Genomic DNA, 15,804 nt, shown 5'->3' on the forward strand with positions numbered 1-15,804 from the left:
TTGTTTTCTATAGTTTTGAACGTGCAATTGATTAAATGGTTAAAACTTTTTATTAAAATGATCTGATTGCAAATTTTGGATAAAAAAGACTTACACCGATGAGTTAAATTTGTTTATCATTGTGATGGAGATGAGAGTGATTGATATATGAGGCAGTGAATGTTGGAGTTTGAGTTCGAGTTGAAGAAATCTAGCGCCATTGTTTTCCAGTAGTTTGAGGCAGTGAATGTTGCTTTATTTATCATCGTCAACTTGCCTTATCCCCGTCCACTAAAAAAAATTAAACAGAAACTTAGAATCAAACATTCGAAAAATCCTATATGTAAAAATATGTTATATTAATAAAGATATTAAAAAATATAATATCAAAAATCAAATGTAAAATTATTTGGGAAATATGTTATATTAATAAAAATAAAATTATAAATATATGTACACCTTTTCATTTGAAGACGAACGATCACTCTTTGTTAGAAGTGTTCGCTAGCCCTAGACCCCTAGCTCTCACAACTGTAAAAGAGGAAATATGTCAGATTGTCTCTTTTAACAAAATACATAAGTGAATTGAAAAAAAAAAGAAAATTATCTAACTTTGGATATCTACTTCGGCTACTGGGTTTCGAGGAAGAAGTAGAAGAAGATGACATGCTTTTGGCAAAATTCGTTTAATAATTCAGAAATTTAAGTGTTGGAGTATACAAACTAATATCGCAAATATTAGATACAACATGCCAAAATATGATTAATGGAAGAGAGAAAAAATAACACTATAAAATCTTAGTTAGGTCCGAAGAACGTTATATTGATGTCTGTTAGCAAGGCCAATGTCTCTCTCATGTTCAAACGCGCGTTTGGCGATTCAACCACGCCTTCCAACTCGACCCTTATCGCAGTCGCCACACACCCTTCGCTTGTACACTACAAAAAAACATGCCATTAGTAACGAAATTAGCAACGAAATGCATTTCGTTGCAAAGTTAGCAACGAAATTGCAACGTTTTTTAATTGAAACGACAAATGCCACGTGGATGATGATATTGACTAAAAATATATAATAAAACATTATCTTTAAATACCTTCTCGCCACGCTTTCTCCAACCTCTCTGTATTTAGTTTCTGAATGACATTTAATATACAAATGTTTTGGGTTGTGGTGTTATATAGTCATAATAGGACATTAATACAATAAATAGGAATAGTAATTGTTAATATATGCTTTTCACCACTATTTTGGTTTTTATTATTGGGATAATGAAAAATCATGTCATCCGTTTTTTATATAATAGATTTCACTAAATATTTTATTTTTTATAATAAGAATTATTCAGGCCTTCGACTTTGAAGGTGACAGATTCGATATTGCAATCTTCGATATTATTTTATCTTTTTCCATTGCGTCACATGAATATGAATGGTTCTCTCCGATAAGTGCACCCTTTCTCTATTCTCCTACCAGCCATCCAATCTTAATTCCCACATATTTATTCAAATATAACTTACTCCACACAATATATATATATATATATATATACATATATGTTTATAAAAAAGCGTAGAAAAGGAAATGAAAGGATGTCCTGTAGATGACTGTGCGGACATGAACGATGATCCGGAGGATAGGGTTTCCATGAGGAATTAATGACATTGTAAATATCAGCAGAAAACATTGTGAAAGAATTTACCTTCTTGGAGAGCCTCTCAATATATGTTACCAGGGCTTTCTCCTAAGGAGTAAATTATGGCTTTGTAACTTGTTGGAAATGAATATGTATCATGTGTTTTATGACTTGTATTTAGGGGATAATTACCAAGAACAATGAAGATTGGAGAAGACCACACCTGAATATAAAATACATACATATTCATAAAATATAAAAAATATAAAATACAAATACACATATATATATATATATTTATATATATAAACATATATACATACGTATATATATTTGTGTATATATATATATACACACGTTGGTTTAAAATTGATGACATGGCCAAATTGCCTTACCTCCATGAGCCAGGGCTCCTCCATAATCTTGCTTGGCGGTTTGCTTTAAACGAAATATAAGTAAGATAGCTAACAAATATATATAGGTAAGATGGACATCTTGCTTGGGCCTTGTTAGAAAAAGTTTATATTAAATTTATCTGATTGCAAATCATATTAAGATTGTGCGATAGATAGAACAGACCTACACTGGAGAGCAAAGTCCACATGATATGTGTGTCGTTGCAACGGAAATGAGATTGATCGATGGGTGAGGTGTGAGGTGGTAAATATTAGAGTTTGATTCGTGTTGAAGAAATATGTCGCCATTGTTTTCCTTTAACTCCAAAGAGGAATTTAGACCTTGTTTTCCCTTTTGTATGACATGCATATGTGTGTTAGACAAAAATATGCTTCAATCAAGGTTCATCTTATGCCATCTTGATCTTAGGTTTTAGGAGGAATGTGTAGTCAGAAATGTTATAAACACAAAAACCTGAATATAATCAAAATGTCAAATGCAACCCAGGCTTGACATCTGTAGAAATGAAGTGGGAAGACCCTTTAATGTATCGGACATACCATGTCAAGCCTTGGGAATACGTGGCTTTTCCGTTCAAATTTTCCTGCATTTCTGTGCTCTTTCCGTGGTATAAGGCCTTGTGCTTCCTCGGCCAACGTGTAACAGTAACCTCTCCATCAACCTGCAAATTCCTGAATTCTGATTGAGAGGAACGACCATCTTGAATTACCATAATAGGTGGTGCTGCAGTGGATCGAGAGCACGACGATCTTCTCTCAAGGGATGAGTTGATGCTTCCGTATGGGCTTATCTAGGTTGTCATACACCTTCTTGATGCAGCACGACGATTGATGCCAACATCCTTTACATAATTACATAAAATAAAAAGATGCATAAAAAATAACATAAAATACAAAAAATTACTCGGTGTAGAAGTCAATTTAAATGCAACGTTTGTATGTCTATATACGTTACGAATACGATCATAACATAATGATTGACATCTCAAAGAATTGATTCTATTTTGATAGTGGGTTGAAATGCAATTAATTGTTATTTTAAACCAAAACCGACGGGAACGTTATATCATTTGGAATAAATATTTATCATAATATAGTGAGATGCCGATATATACAGTGTCATGTAAATAATTCTATTTATTATTGAAAACCACGATTAAAATTTAATGAATACAGAATAAATACTCCAAAAAGAGTTTTATGACAAATTTGATCGTGTACATGGTTGGTAACACTCTTTTGATTTAAATGCCTTCCCTACGTTAGCATGTAATGTAGTTGAAAGGTTAATAATTATTATTTGTTTTTTAATTACAATAATTTTGCTTTTAAAAGAAAATTGTGTGTAGTTAACATAAAAAAATCACCATTAATTGTTTAATAAAATTTTGTAGTTGTTAGAATTATTTTGTAATAAGGATTTTCTATAACATTTCAATTTAATTAACATGTTATTTTACTAAAAGATATTAAATATATGTGTAATCAAATAAAATTTTCAATTATATATAAATCCAAGAATAGAATATTTTTTTTATATAATTAAAATGAATGATTTTTTAATTATAATAATTTGTTTATTTAGTTTTTTGTACAAAAATTAGGGTTAATCTAATGTATTAGATGTAGTTAATAAATACTATAAATGACAAATAAAAATTTTAAAAATGCCACATAGATGATGATGTGGAGGATGAGGTGTCTTCACCAAATCTCTTTAAACTTCTTTATTAATATATATAGATTTATCCCGATCCCGATCTCGGTCTCGGTCTCGATCTCGGTCTCGGTCTCGGTCTCGGTCTCGGTCTCGGTCTCGGTCTCGGTCTCGGTCTCGGTCTCGTCGGGTTTTTGATTAGAATGTCTCGATCTCTATCTCGCGAAACTCGGGTATCCGAGATTCGGATATCCGAGACACGAATCCGGGTACCCGTGATATCCGAACCCGAACTCGTGTAAATTTTTTAAAAACAAATCTTGACAAATACACAAAATTAATACATTAATAACATAAAATTCAATATCCAAAATATATCCAACATCCAAAACGTATCTAAAATGCTTGAATAAAATCAAAATCATAAATTTCATAAGTTCAACATCCAAAACATATACATCTTCATAATTCTCAGACATACGAGCATACCTGTAGAAACAAAAAAACCATACACATCTAGATTAGAGTGAGGAACGCATTCGATAGAATAAAAAATCAACACTACGAAGATATATTTTTTTTTGTTAAAGAATGACAGAGATATTAAAACACATAAATCTGTAACTTTCACGAACCTTGTCTTTTTTTTTCACGAACCTTATCTTTTTCGTTCTTGTATCACAAAGTCAAAACTCTTTACGATTCAAAACTCGAAAATTGGTTTCTAGTAGAGATTTCATGAATCCATACAAAACTCAAAAACTGAAAAATCGAAATCGAATCATTAAGAATAGATGAGATCAAAATGGAACCTTGGAGAGATTAAGTCTGACACATCGATTACTATCATCTCTTTGCTATAGTTTCGTTGGCCAAGGCAGATGAGTAATCAGTCCAACCTATGTGACAGAAACATTCAGTGATCTTCCACAAAATCCGAAAATAGAAGCCGATTCGGCGAAGACGGAGAGACCAGAGGCGGGATTTACCCGGGGATGGAGTGGAGACAGAGGAGAACCGAGCAGCGGAGATGGAGAACCGAGCGGCGGAGAGAGAGGGAAACCGAGCGGCGGAGAGAGAGGGAAACCGAGCGGCGGAGACAGAGGAGAACCGGCGGAGACGGAGAAACGGTACTAGATTCGCCGGAGGCAGAGAGACCGAGAGAGCGTCGAATCGTTTTTTTGCAAAAAAGGAGGCCACAACTCATGAGAGAGAAGAAGTGAGATAGCAAATGTCGTGAATTAGGTTAAGGGTGAATTAGGGTTAAGGGTGTTTTTGTAAGAGTATTAAAAATTAAGGGTATTTTTGTAAATTCTTTTTTGGTCGGTACCCGCGAGATAACCCGTCGAAATATTTTCGAACTCGAATCCGAACCCGAAACTCGGATTTTTGATCTCATGAGACCCGATCGGGGAAATAGCTCCAATACCCTTTGACTGCTATTTCTACTTCTAAGGATACCCTCCAAACAAAAAATTAAAAAAAAAACAGATTGAACATAACAAAAGACAATAAAACCCTCGTAAAATAATGTAAAGACAAAAAAACCTTCTTATTTTTCTATTTAAAAAATTCAAATTAAAAAAAAAATGTAAAAGGATATTTATTATCTTCTCTTTCCTCTCAACCTCTTCTCTCTCTCCTAACTTTCGCCATTTTTGTTCTCTCTCTAAAAATTTACAGATTCTCATTGTTAAATCCCGATTTCTCTTAAAAAATTTGTTTTCTTTTTAAATCTCCATCTAGATTTGAGATTCAAAGAACAAGAAACGACGAAGCGAAGAACGTGACTCAATTTCGTTATCATCTTCGATCGAGAATGAGATTCGTATGTATATTACGGCGTTAGACGAACATATGGTAGGTTAAACGAACACTTCTTTTTAGATTTGTTGGATTTTGAAATCTATTGTTGTCGGGTTGAAGCGTAATTTCGGGATTTGATCGATAAAAACTTAGGGTTTTGGGTTTTTGAAATTTTGGGGATTTTGAAATAGACTATTTTGGGTTTGAAATCAAATAATCAACCGTGAAGTGAAATGGTTAAAACTGAGTTAAATGAGTCCGTTGACATGATCGTATGATCACATGGTCACAAGGTCACATGGTCACACGATCACACGATCACACGGTCACATGGTCACATGGTCACACAGTCACATGATCACACAGTCACACGGTCACATGGTCACACGGTCACACGGTCACATGGTCACATGATTTAGTATAATAATATGGAGTTATATATATTTTCTTTCAGGGAATAAAAAGTATACTACATATAGGAATGAATGAAGAAATTCTTTTTTTTTATCTGGATGAGTATGAAAGAAGTACAAATCTAACGGTTATCTCTTTGGTGTAATATCTAGACTTGAATTCGGAAAACATATGATGAAAAAAGATTCGTGAAATGGAAACTTGTTCCAGAAAATCTATAAAGATGAAAAAAAGAGAGTAAATTCTGATTAAAAAAAAAGGAGTAGACGATGAGAGAGAAGAATGAGAAATACCACAAGAGCAACAACAACAACAACAATAACAATAAAAGTTGGCAATTCATGATAGATTATGATAGTTCCCCGAAAAAATAATTTTGAACTGCCTTTTTTTATGTTTGAACCCTAATGATAAACTCCTTTTTCTTTATTTGTTTGAACCCTAACTATGAATCTTTGATTTTTTGTAGTTGTTTAATATATTTCAACTTGTTTATGGAGATAAAAAAAAATCTATATATATTAATAAAAGAGTTTAAAGGGATTAGATGAAGCCACCTCATCATCCACATCATCATCTATATATCAATTTTACAAATTAAAATTATTATCTCTACAAATTAAAATTATATTATTTCAAGAAGTTCATGATTATAAATTAAATTCTACTCATCATCTATGTATCGATTTTATATGCATAATCTATTATAATTTTAAAAAAATTCGTCTTTACAAATAAAAATGATAAGATTTTTTAAAAAATATGATAATAAATTAAATTATAAAATGCCACAATATTATTATATTTATCAAATAAAATTGATTCACAAAATATTGGAAAAATCTTGATTACAAATTAAATTCTAAAAGTATAAAATTCTAGAACTATAATTAACAAAATTTATTTTTATTTAATTGAATAATCTTAATAAGATTATACGTGTATAGTTTTAATTTTATTAATTTATATAAAGATATGAGTAAATGCAATACTGTTATATTTTATATAAAAAATTATATTGAATTAATAAAAAATTATGTTTATTTGGATTTTATTCATTAAAAATCCGAATTTTTGAATGTTTTTTACAGAATATTGTGAGTTGAAAATGTTGTAGGTGAAAATTTGGGGTTAAAAATTGAGAGGAAAACAAATATAGGGTTAAGAGAGAAATTATATAGGGTTGAATATTCAAATTGGGCCCCACATTAAAAACAACAAATGGACATAATGATTATGGGCCCCACGAAACACAAAAATCTAGAGAAATTCTGACTAGTTCTTCGTGTGGACCCCACAACATATTTCAGTCACAATAGGTCACAGTCAGTCACAACCGGTCACAACCTTCAATCCATGCGATTTTTGTCAATTTAATCACTCTACAACGTTACACATCACTCATAAGCCTATTCTATATTGTTTCGAACATTAAAATATGGTTTTTACGATTTTTGTGTTTGAAAGTTGTTCTTTCCAAATGTGTTCATATATGTTCTATAGTATTTTATTAGTACTTTTGATAAATTTGGTACATTTCTTCTACAAACCCCTTAAAATATTTTAAAATTTTCTCACACTCACTATATATTTGATATATAGACTATGATAAACCACCCTCAAACTTAAAATTTTAATTTTGGTTAATATTTATCAACACATTTCGGTCACGGGTCACACTCGGTCACAATGGTCACACAGTACAAAATTGAACTTCGGTCACATGGTCACATGCCGGTCACAATGGGTCACAACATTGACTCGTGTGAGTCAATTTATTTAGTGTGTATCACGAGTCAAATATATACGAAAATTCATCTTCAATAATATAATATTATTATGGTACAAACACAATATTATATAAAGGTTTTAACACTACATTGTATAAATACATTATAACATTATTAACCACAATTCTTTGACATTATTATACAAAGATTTTATAACACATTATAATATAAATACACCATACAATTATTATACAAATTTATGGTGTCTATTTCTTCACTCCAATTTAGTCATTCTCTCTGACATTGCTAATACTTCATTCACAACAATTGGAGACCGGATACACAGTTTTTTTAATTAGCAAGATGTTATGTCTCCCGCATATAATATGGAGAACATAAGTCTGGTATAATATTGGTTTTACCAACCTTTTGAATTGTTGCGACTGTGTGATTGCATGTGTTCTACTACTTCAAGATCCCAATCATTACCACCATCATCATCATCATGGTCCCCATCACATTCAGTACTCGTAACTTCTCTAAATCCATTTGAATGTTCATTGTAATAAATATGTATAAAGTGCGTCTCGCATTCCACTTATCTTATCCCGTAGATAAATATGAATGTGTTTGTCACATATATCCATGTGACCATTATTAACAATCTGAATATTCTGAGAATGTTACCGTGTGACAATGTGACTGTGTGATCATGTGACCCTGTGACCATGTGACCCTGTGACCGTGTGATCCATGTGACCTTGTGACTTTTATGATCCATGTAAACTATTATCTAATGACTTGTGACCCATGTGACCCATAACCCATGTCTATTATGACACGTATGATTGTTGTGACCTGTGAACGATGCTTATAATAATCTTTGTGACTCATATGTTCATTCTAACCATTATGCCAAATAACTTGTGTGATCTGTGACTCGAAGATACTCTAAAAATACTTAAATTATGACTATACATACTAAAACGACAAAACTTAGCAAACAACAAAAAATACATGAAAAAAGTATAAGAACCATCAATCTTCATGAAAAATATTGGGATTTTGATCGTAGTTTATCTATTCCCAATTTTCTGTGTGATTTTACACAAATTTTGTTCTGATTTTATCGGATTTTGAAGAGAAAAAAGTCAATTACAGAGGAGAGAGAAACCAATGAGGAGAGAGAAAGCTTGGAGAGAGAAGCGGGAGAGAGAAATCGACGGAGAGAGAAAACCTAGATTTTAGGAGAGAGAATGTAGATTTTAATTAAAAAATAAATATAAATTAATATTGTAAGGGTATTTTAGTAAAACTATATTTGAGATGGTATTTTAGAAGTGAATTTTTTTTTTAAAAGAAAAGAGGGTAGGTGGAGAAGTCCTTTTAGCACATTGAAGGTAAAACAGATAATGCCCCGACCCGATCTCTATCTCATTATCTCACGAGTAATGAGTTTCCGGATAATCGCGAGATAGAGTATCCGAAAATCCGCGGATGTCAGATAAAAATGTCCGGCCCTACTTGAAAGACACAGATTCCACTCATCTCCATGATTCCACTCATCTCCATGAGACGATTTGGAGGCAAAAATAAATTGCAATTGCAAATGTGACTGTGTCGTGGTTTTTATTTATTGATAGTTGTTATAATCGTTGATATACCATGAAATATAAATAAATAAATGAAAGAAGTTGGTTCATTTTCATATTTGTTATTATGGTTTCACACATAATTAATTAACTATACTCTTTGAGTGGGAAAATAAAAAAAAACAAATAAAGATAAGAGTCTGGGCTGTTTTGAAAAGTAACATACGAGCGAGCCAGCTCACAATTTTTGTTTATAATTAAGCAAAGAGAGAATAATTAATTTATACTCTAAATGATTGTCATTAATTGTGAATGCGCTTAATGCCACTTGTAGACTCAATTAGCACAATGACAAAAAAAAAAGTTACTATTGTATTTATTATTTCATCACTTAATCCTGTCAATTATATTATTATAAATACATTTGTGCGAGACAGCTATATTCTTTGACGGACAGCATTCGTCCACGCAGTCAGATCAACATTTAATAAAATAAACAATCAAAGACAAAAGTAAATTGAAATCGCCATGGTTTTTTTGTTATTATTATTATTGCCAGTTGTTTGTTTTGAATTTCTAATTCCGTAAAATATAATAGAGAAATTTTTTTTTTAAAAAAAGATACAAATTAAGATGAGGGTAACGAGGCATTTAATGATATTTTGAGATGAATTTGGCTAAATTAAAAAATATATATATTTTAAATGAAAAAAAGAAGAAGAAGACGAGATATCATATGTCGAGCATTAGGCTTCAAGAGAGAGAGATCTGGTTTCTCCTTCTTTGTTTTTTAATAGTTTGACATCTAAAGGCATGGAGGTTCAACTTGTGGTATCGTCAGAAATCACTCAGTTCCAGGCATGGGCCATGGAAGAGGTAAATTCACCTTTCCACGAACATCCTCTGCACCGTTCGAGCGGGTTTGGTAGCTGGTGCTACGAGTGTGGTCAACCAGGTTACACGGAGGACGGCTACCGTTGTTCAGAGTGCTATGGAAATTTCTTCATCCACAAGGGATGTGCGGAGTTGCCTTTTGAGATCAACAACTCTTGTCATCCCCAACATCCTCTCAACCTCCTCAGCCTTCCGGATCACAAACGATGTCGTTTATGCGATCTACGCGTGAGGAGAGTGGGCTATGGATGCTCTACGTGTGACTTGTGGCTGCACACAAGTTGTTCGAAAAATCCACCCTCTCATATTGTCCAAAAGCCGGAGGCTCACGAGCATTCGCTCACCTTCCTCATGCAGGAAGGGAAGGTGAGGTTCGCCTGTCATGTATGTGGTCAGTGGAACGACTATTATGGCTATGCATGTAAACAATGCGACTTTCTCTGCCACTTCCGATGTGTCAGCCTCTCACCAGATATGAACCACCCTTCCCACCCAAGCCACCCTCTCCAACTCCTCAAGGACGGCGCACCTCTTTACGCATCTAATGGCAAGTGCTGCCTTTGCGGTGACGAGTTTGAGAAAGGACGGCTCTATCATTGTTCCGTCTGTAACTACAGCTTGGACCTGAAGTGCGTAAGAAATCCGCCGCCGCTGACTCATATGAGCCCTAAAACCCACGAGCATGAACTCGCCCTCATTCCCCGACACCTCTCCTTCACCTGCAATGCATGCGGGAAGAAGGGCGATCGGAGTCCCTATGTCTGCCTTCGATGCAATTTCATGATCCACAGAAGATGTTTCAACTTACCTCTTCTCATCAACATCAACCGTCACGATCACCGCATCTCTCGCACCTATCTTCTGGGTCCTGGGTTTTCCCACCATGACTGCGCAGTGTGTCACCAAAAGGTCGATTGGCCCTATGGAGGCTATATTTGTAATTGTAAGTCATGCCCTGACTTTGTTGCTCATTCCGATTGTGCAACTCGACACGATGTGTGGGACGGGAGGGAGCTCACAAGGAAACCTGAAGAGATCGAAGATATGGATCCGTTCAGAGTGATAGGCGTCAACTTGATAAACCATTTCACTCACGAAGAACACAACCTCATGCTCAACAACAAGGCCCGCGAGGAAGGAGTGATAGAGTGCAGAGCATGCATTCGTCCTGTATATTCTGGCCCGTTCTACGGCTGTACGCAATGCGATTACGTTCTTCACGAAACATGCGCCAATCTTCCTCGGACAAAGCGACATCCGCTCTTCTCGGATAAACTTACTCTGGTGGGCGGTGACACGTACTTTCAAGATTCTTTTAGATGTTATGCTTGTGGCCGACGCTCTACCGGTTTCAGGTACACTATGATGATGGATGACTATGCGGTAGATGTAGGATGCATCTCTATTACGGAGCCCTTAAAACATGATAGTCATCCCCATCCCTTATACTTTGATAGTTACTTAGAGAAGTGTTGTGAGGCTTGCGGCGGATCACGTCGTAGAGGCTTCAAATGCATTCGGGATGATTGTGAATTCTATTTGGACTACGGTTGCGCAGTGTTGCCTCTTCCAATGCTACGGGGAAGATGCAGATCCAAAGGGTCGATACTGGTGTGATATCTGCGAGGAAGAAGTAGACCCAAAGAGATGGTTCTACACGTGCGATCGTTGTTGCACCACTCTGCACATCCATTGCGTGCTTGGAGACCTTTTCTCTGGTCACGCGGCGGGAAGCGTATTCACGCACAAGTATGATGAATGGAAACATAAAGTCCAAGTGGTGGCAAACAGTGGCATCTCTCGACCTTACTGCCGCGTATGTAAATCTCGTTGCAAGGCCTCCTTGATTATGAAGACACTTGACGACACTGGTCGGTTCATCTGTTCTTATACTTGTTTTCATAACTTTATGTTCACCTAAACATTTGAACCGATTGGTTATATTTCTATTCAATGTTTGGGATCAAATTTATATCTTGTTTGAACTCATTGGCTATAATTTATATATACAAAAGGTGAATCGATCAAATAAATATCGATATTTATGTTTGTTAGAAACTTGTATTACTTAACGCTGAATTAAATGAAAATGTGGCATACAATACAATTACATACACGTGAAAATTTCATCCCACGAAAACATTGCTGGTCGTCGCTAATTTACCTATGCGGGTTCCTGCAATATATCCACCGGACCAAGCATTCTGTACAAAAACAATACCACAACATGATTTCATATTTTTTCTTATATATATATATATATATATGGCCCAATTAACTAGAAATGTAACTAATTCACCTGGAAATTGAAGCCCCCAGTTACTCCATCTATGTTTAGTACCTGAAAACCCATGCACCAAACATATGATGTTGCATGCATGTATACATACATGATGATGCTCGTGGTGTACGTGTGTATATATTATAAATGTCGATGATGTATATCAGAAACAAAGATATTATATGCATGTGTGAATGTAAGGCGCATGTGCAGATGTGAATCAAGTAGCATTGACATATATATCTACACATGTGTATACAACACATGCATTCACCCATGTATGCAATGATGCATAAACATGCTAACAAGTCATACCTCTCCTGCAAAGAAAAGGTTGGGAACCAACTTGCTCTCCATCGTCTTCAAAGAGATCTTGAAACAGAGAGAGCAACTCAAAGTCAGATTCCAGGTCAGGACAGGAAAACAGAGCATCAAAACCGATCGAAATAGATATGCTCCGTCTCATAAGGTACCTCGGACAACGGTACTCCCCCAGCTGTTACAAATTCGTCTTTGTATTGACCCTTGAAGAGAAAACTCATTATCATCATTACCACTATTATCATCATCATCATCACGAATGGCATGACAATCCCTGAAAATGGTGGTTTCAAGAGGGTTTTTTTTAGGGTTTAGGATATTTGATGAGTACCTTTCCAGTGACTTGAAATGCACAATGTTTTAGCAGCCGCGAAATGCAGCTCAACGAGTTATTTGACAACGATGCCCACACCGTATCTCCGTCAAAACCCTGAATATGCCGAGAAATCAAAGAATACGCGTAAAAAAGAAGTTTTTGAATGCATGGAATCGATGAAAGAACATTCGAGAAAATCTCGTTGAAACCTCTCGAGACAGTATATATCTCCAGAACCTCTTCACCAGACCCAACTGTGGAGGATATGAGTTGCAAACCTTTTGCTTCTGCATCGAAGAATGCTCAATCCTTTTTAACCAGATAAATGAGAAGATAATGGATTTCACATCTTCTGCATCGATGAAAGAACATTCGAGAAAATCTTATCGAAGAGGCAACAAAAGTGTCGGCTGTTACTGGAAACTGCTGCTTGTGTTGGCGGATAATGGATTTCACATCTTCCACGTTGAAATCGGGCATGAAGTCCACAATAAGCAGCCCTGTAGCCAAACAGTATCAACCTGATCCGAGATTTGAAGTATCAAAGATTAATTTATTGGACCAAAAAAAAAATGGTGATGACGAGTTCTTTCCGCGGGTAAGAGACTATCACCTTTGTAATCTGTATTGAAGAGGTGTCGGGCCCCCCACGCAGAGAGACGAAGAATAACAGGTCCACTAAGTCCCCAATGCGTAATTAGCATAGGACCGACCTAGAAAGAAAGCAAATCCTTCACATATAGAACATACATCTGGACGACACATACGGTGATAAGAATGGCGGAAGTATGTAGAAAATGAGGAGAAAAGGACCAAAAGGTAAATACATGCCTGCGTGAGGCTCGGCACATTCGAGCCTGCAACTTCTAATTTGAGCTTGGCTTGGACTTTAGAGAAACTAACCTATGAAAAGAAACAAAAATAACTTCAATAAGAGTTGCAAGCCGAGACAGACTATCTAAAGCAATGCCTAGAAAGTGAAGCATCATCGTTCGAGCAAAACCAACAGCAAATCCTGTTTTAGCCAGATTATGATAGCAAGATCAAGCCCATCAAAGTTATCATGCAAAATTACAGCAAAAGGGACTCTACAAGCTTTAAAACTATGTGAATTCCCGATCCGCACAGACAAATTACCCCTGCTAGTTCAACCAAAAGGGGGTCATTGACTTTGAAAGTGAATAAGCTCGGTACAGGGTCTACGATGGAATGACCAAGGTGAGCAGCCAAGGAGTAACCCTATCACACGATAAACCTTGAAAGCATCAGTATACATTACAGAAAATAATCGACAGAAATCTATTCCTCTATAATGAGAACCCTCAAAATGAAACACCCGAAATAATAATAGGTTCAAATGGTTTCTTCCTTAGTGTATATAACCTGCTGGCTACTTCCAGTAGCAACAAGAAGATAGGTCGTTTCAACGTGTTCAGGAGCATCAGCTCCACGATTCAAAACTTTGAGAAGGAACTTTCCGTCGTCTCTAACGGAGGTAGCTGGTACAGCTTTTCCACTCTCCAGGCGAACTGCAATGAGCATTGAATGAACCATGGTTAAGATTATGGAAAAATATATATCCGAGCTCCATGTGATCCAGCAGAGAGATACATACCTCCCCTAACCCTTGCTTCAGACAAGAGGCAATCGACTATGGAAGATGAATTATCGCTCACGGGAAATACTCTCCCATCTTCTTCAATCTGAGGGAGACGAAAATCAGGGAAAATATGACAATTCAAAAAGGAATTTTGATCTGAACAATATCAATCACATGTTACAAAACCTCAACCTTCAGGGGAACTCCATGCTCAGAAAACCAGGACATGGTATCAGCTGGACAATGTGTGTTGAAGAAAGAACCTCTGAGCTCCTTATTACCTCGAGGGTAATTCTCTGCCAATCTCTACACTCAAATTCGATATAATGCAAAAGTTACCGACGAACTGGAAAAGAATCAAGAGAAATCCAGTTGAATCAATCAACTCCAGGGTGCAGAGGCATATGATAAGCTTAAAGTTTCAATCTTTTTCGTTTTCCGTTCTTAAAACTGCTCACCACATTGTCATTGAAATGCCCATTGGTCACATTGCACCGACCACCACCGGAAATCTTCACCTGTAGACAAATAATAGTATTGGGATTTATTACATAAACATGAACAAAACCAAAGATTCACAAAGACCAACCTTTGACAGAAATTTCCCTTTCTCAATGACCAAAACATTTAAAGAAGGAGCAACAGATTTAGCCCTAATTGCTCCATAAATCCCAGCTGCTCCACCACCGACAACCACCAAGAGTTCATCTTCCTCCCTCCCCTACTCATTTCACCAAAAACTCAAGAATTACAGAAACAAGATTCCAAGAAATAAAGAAAGAAAAGAATTGAACTTTACAGAAAAGTTCAGAAACCCTATACCTCGGTGAAGCTGGTTATGGCAGTGATAGCAAATACTCTACTTCTGGATCTCAAACTGAAAGCTCCATTCGTTTTGGGGCAACATGCGGTTTCCAGAGAAACCCCAAGAGAATTCGATAGGTTTAAGCTCATTGGATACCCAAGTCCGCAACTTTTTTTCCCCCCGATTGTTTGATCCTAGAGTTTAGGTCCAAACCTCAAGAGTGCAGATATTTTGCGTGGAGTTTCGATTGTAGCGTAAAAAGGGGCAAAAGATAGCCTAAGCCACCAAACGAAGAGTTCAGAGAGACATGCGAAACGGTGTCGTACGAAATAAAGGAAACAGTATTATATTAATTT

General features: G+C 35.7%; 1 protein-coding gene, 1 long non-coding RNA gene and 1 pseudogene across 2 annotated transcripts; 1 reads left to right on the forward strand and 2 right to left on the reverse strand.

Moving 5' to 3' along the window:
• Positions 1–4,017: 4,017 nt before the first annotated feature.
• On the reverse strand, positions 4,018–4,929 carry LOC104805439. The gene is made up of 3 exons (XR_770493.1): positions 4,679–4,929; positions 4,502–4,588; positions 4,018–4,178 (listed from the first exon to the last, which is right to left on the reverse strand). It is a non-coding gene; the product is annotated as an uncharacterized LOC104805439 (long non-coding RNA).
• A 5,055-nt stretch (positions 4,930–9,984) lies between these two features.
• LOC104805440 lies at positions 9,985–12,079 on the forward strand (annotated as a pseudogene).
• Positions 12,080–12,147: 68 nt separating this feature from the next.
• LOC104805441 (uncharacterized protein YtfP) lies at positions 12,148–15,734 on the reverse strand. The gene is made up of 16 exons (XM_010530009.1): positions 15,466–15,734; positions 15,233–15,364; positions 15,102–15,161; positions 14,836–14,949; positions 14,659–14,746; positions 14,427–14,572; positions 14,181–14,282; positions 13,875–13,946; positions 13,657–13,756; positions 13,461–13,543; positions 13,253–13,330; positions 13,059–13,157; positions 12,880–12,930; positions 12,722–12,778; positions 12,425–12,466; positions 12,148–12,329 (listed from the first exon to the last, which is right to left on the reverse strand). Exons 1-16 carry the CDS (start codon positions 15,595–15,597, stop codon positions 12,252–12,254), a joined length of 1,434 nt encoding a protein of 477 aa, XP_010528311.1. The 5' UTR covers positions 15,598–15,734; the 3' UTR covers positions 12,148–12,251.
• Between the last annotated feature and the right edge of the window lie 70 nt (positions 15,735–15,804).

Source organism: Tarenaya hassleriana, unplaced genomic scaffold (assembly GCF_000463585.1).
Source record: "Tarenaya hassleriana unplaced genomic scaffold, ASM46358v1 Cleome11, whole genome shotgun sequence".
In the NCBI taxonomy this organism is placed as follows: Eukaryota; Viridiplantae; Streptophyta; class Magnoliopsida; order Brassicales; family Cleomaceae; genus Tarenaya; species Tarenaya hassleriana.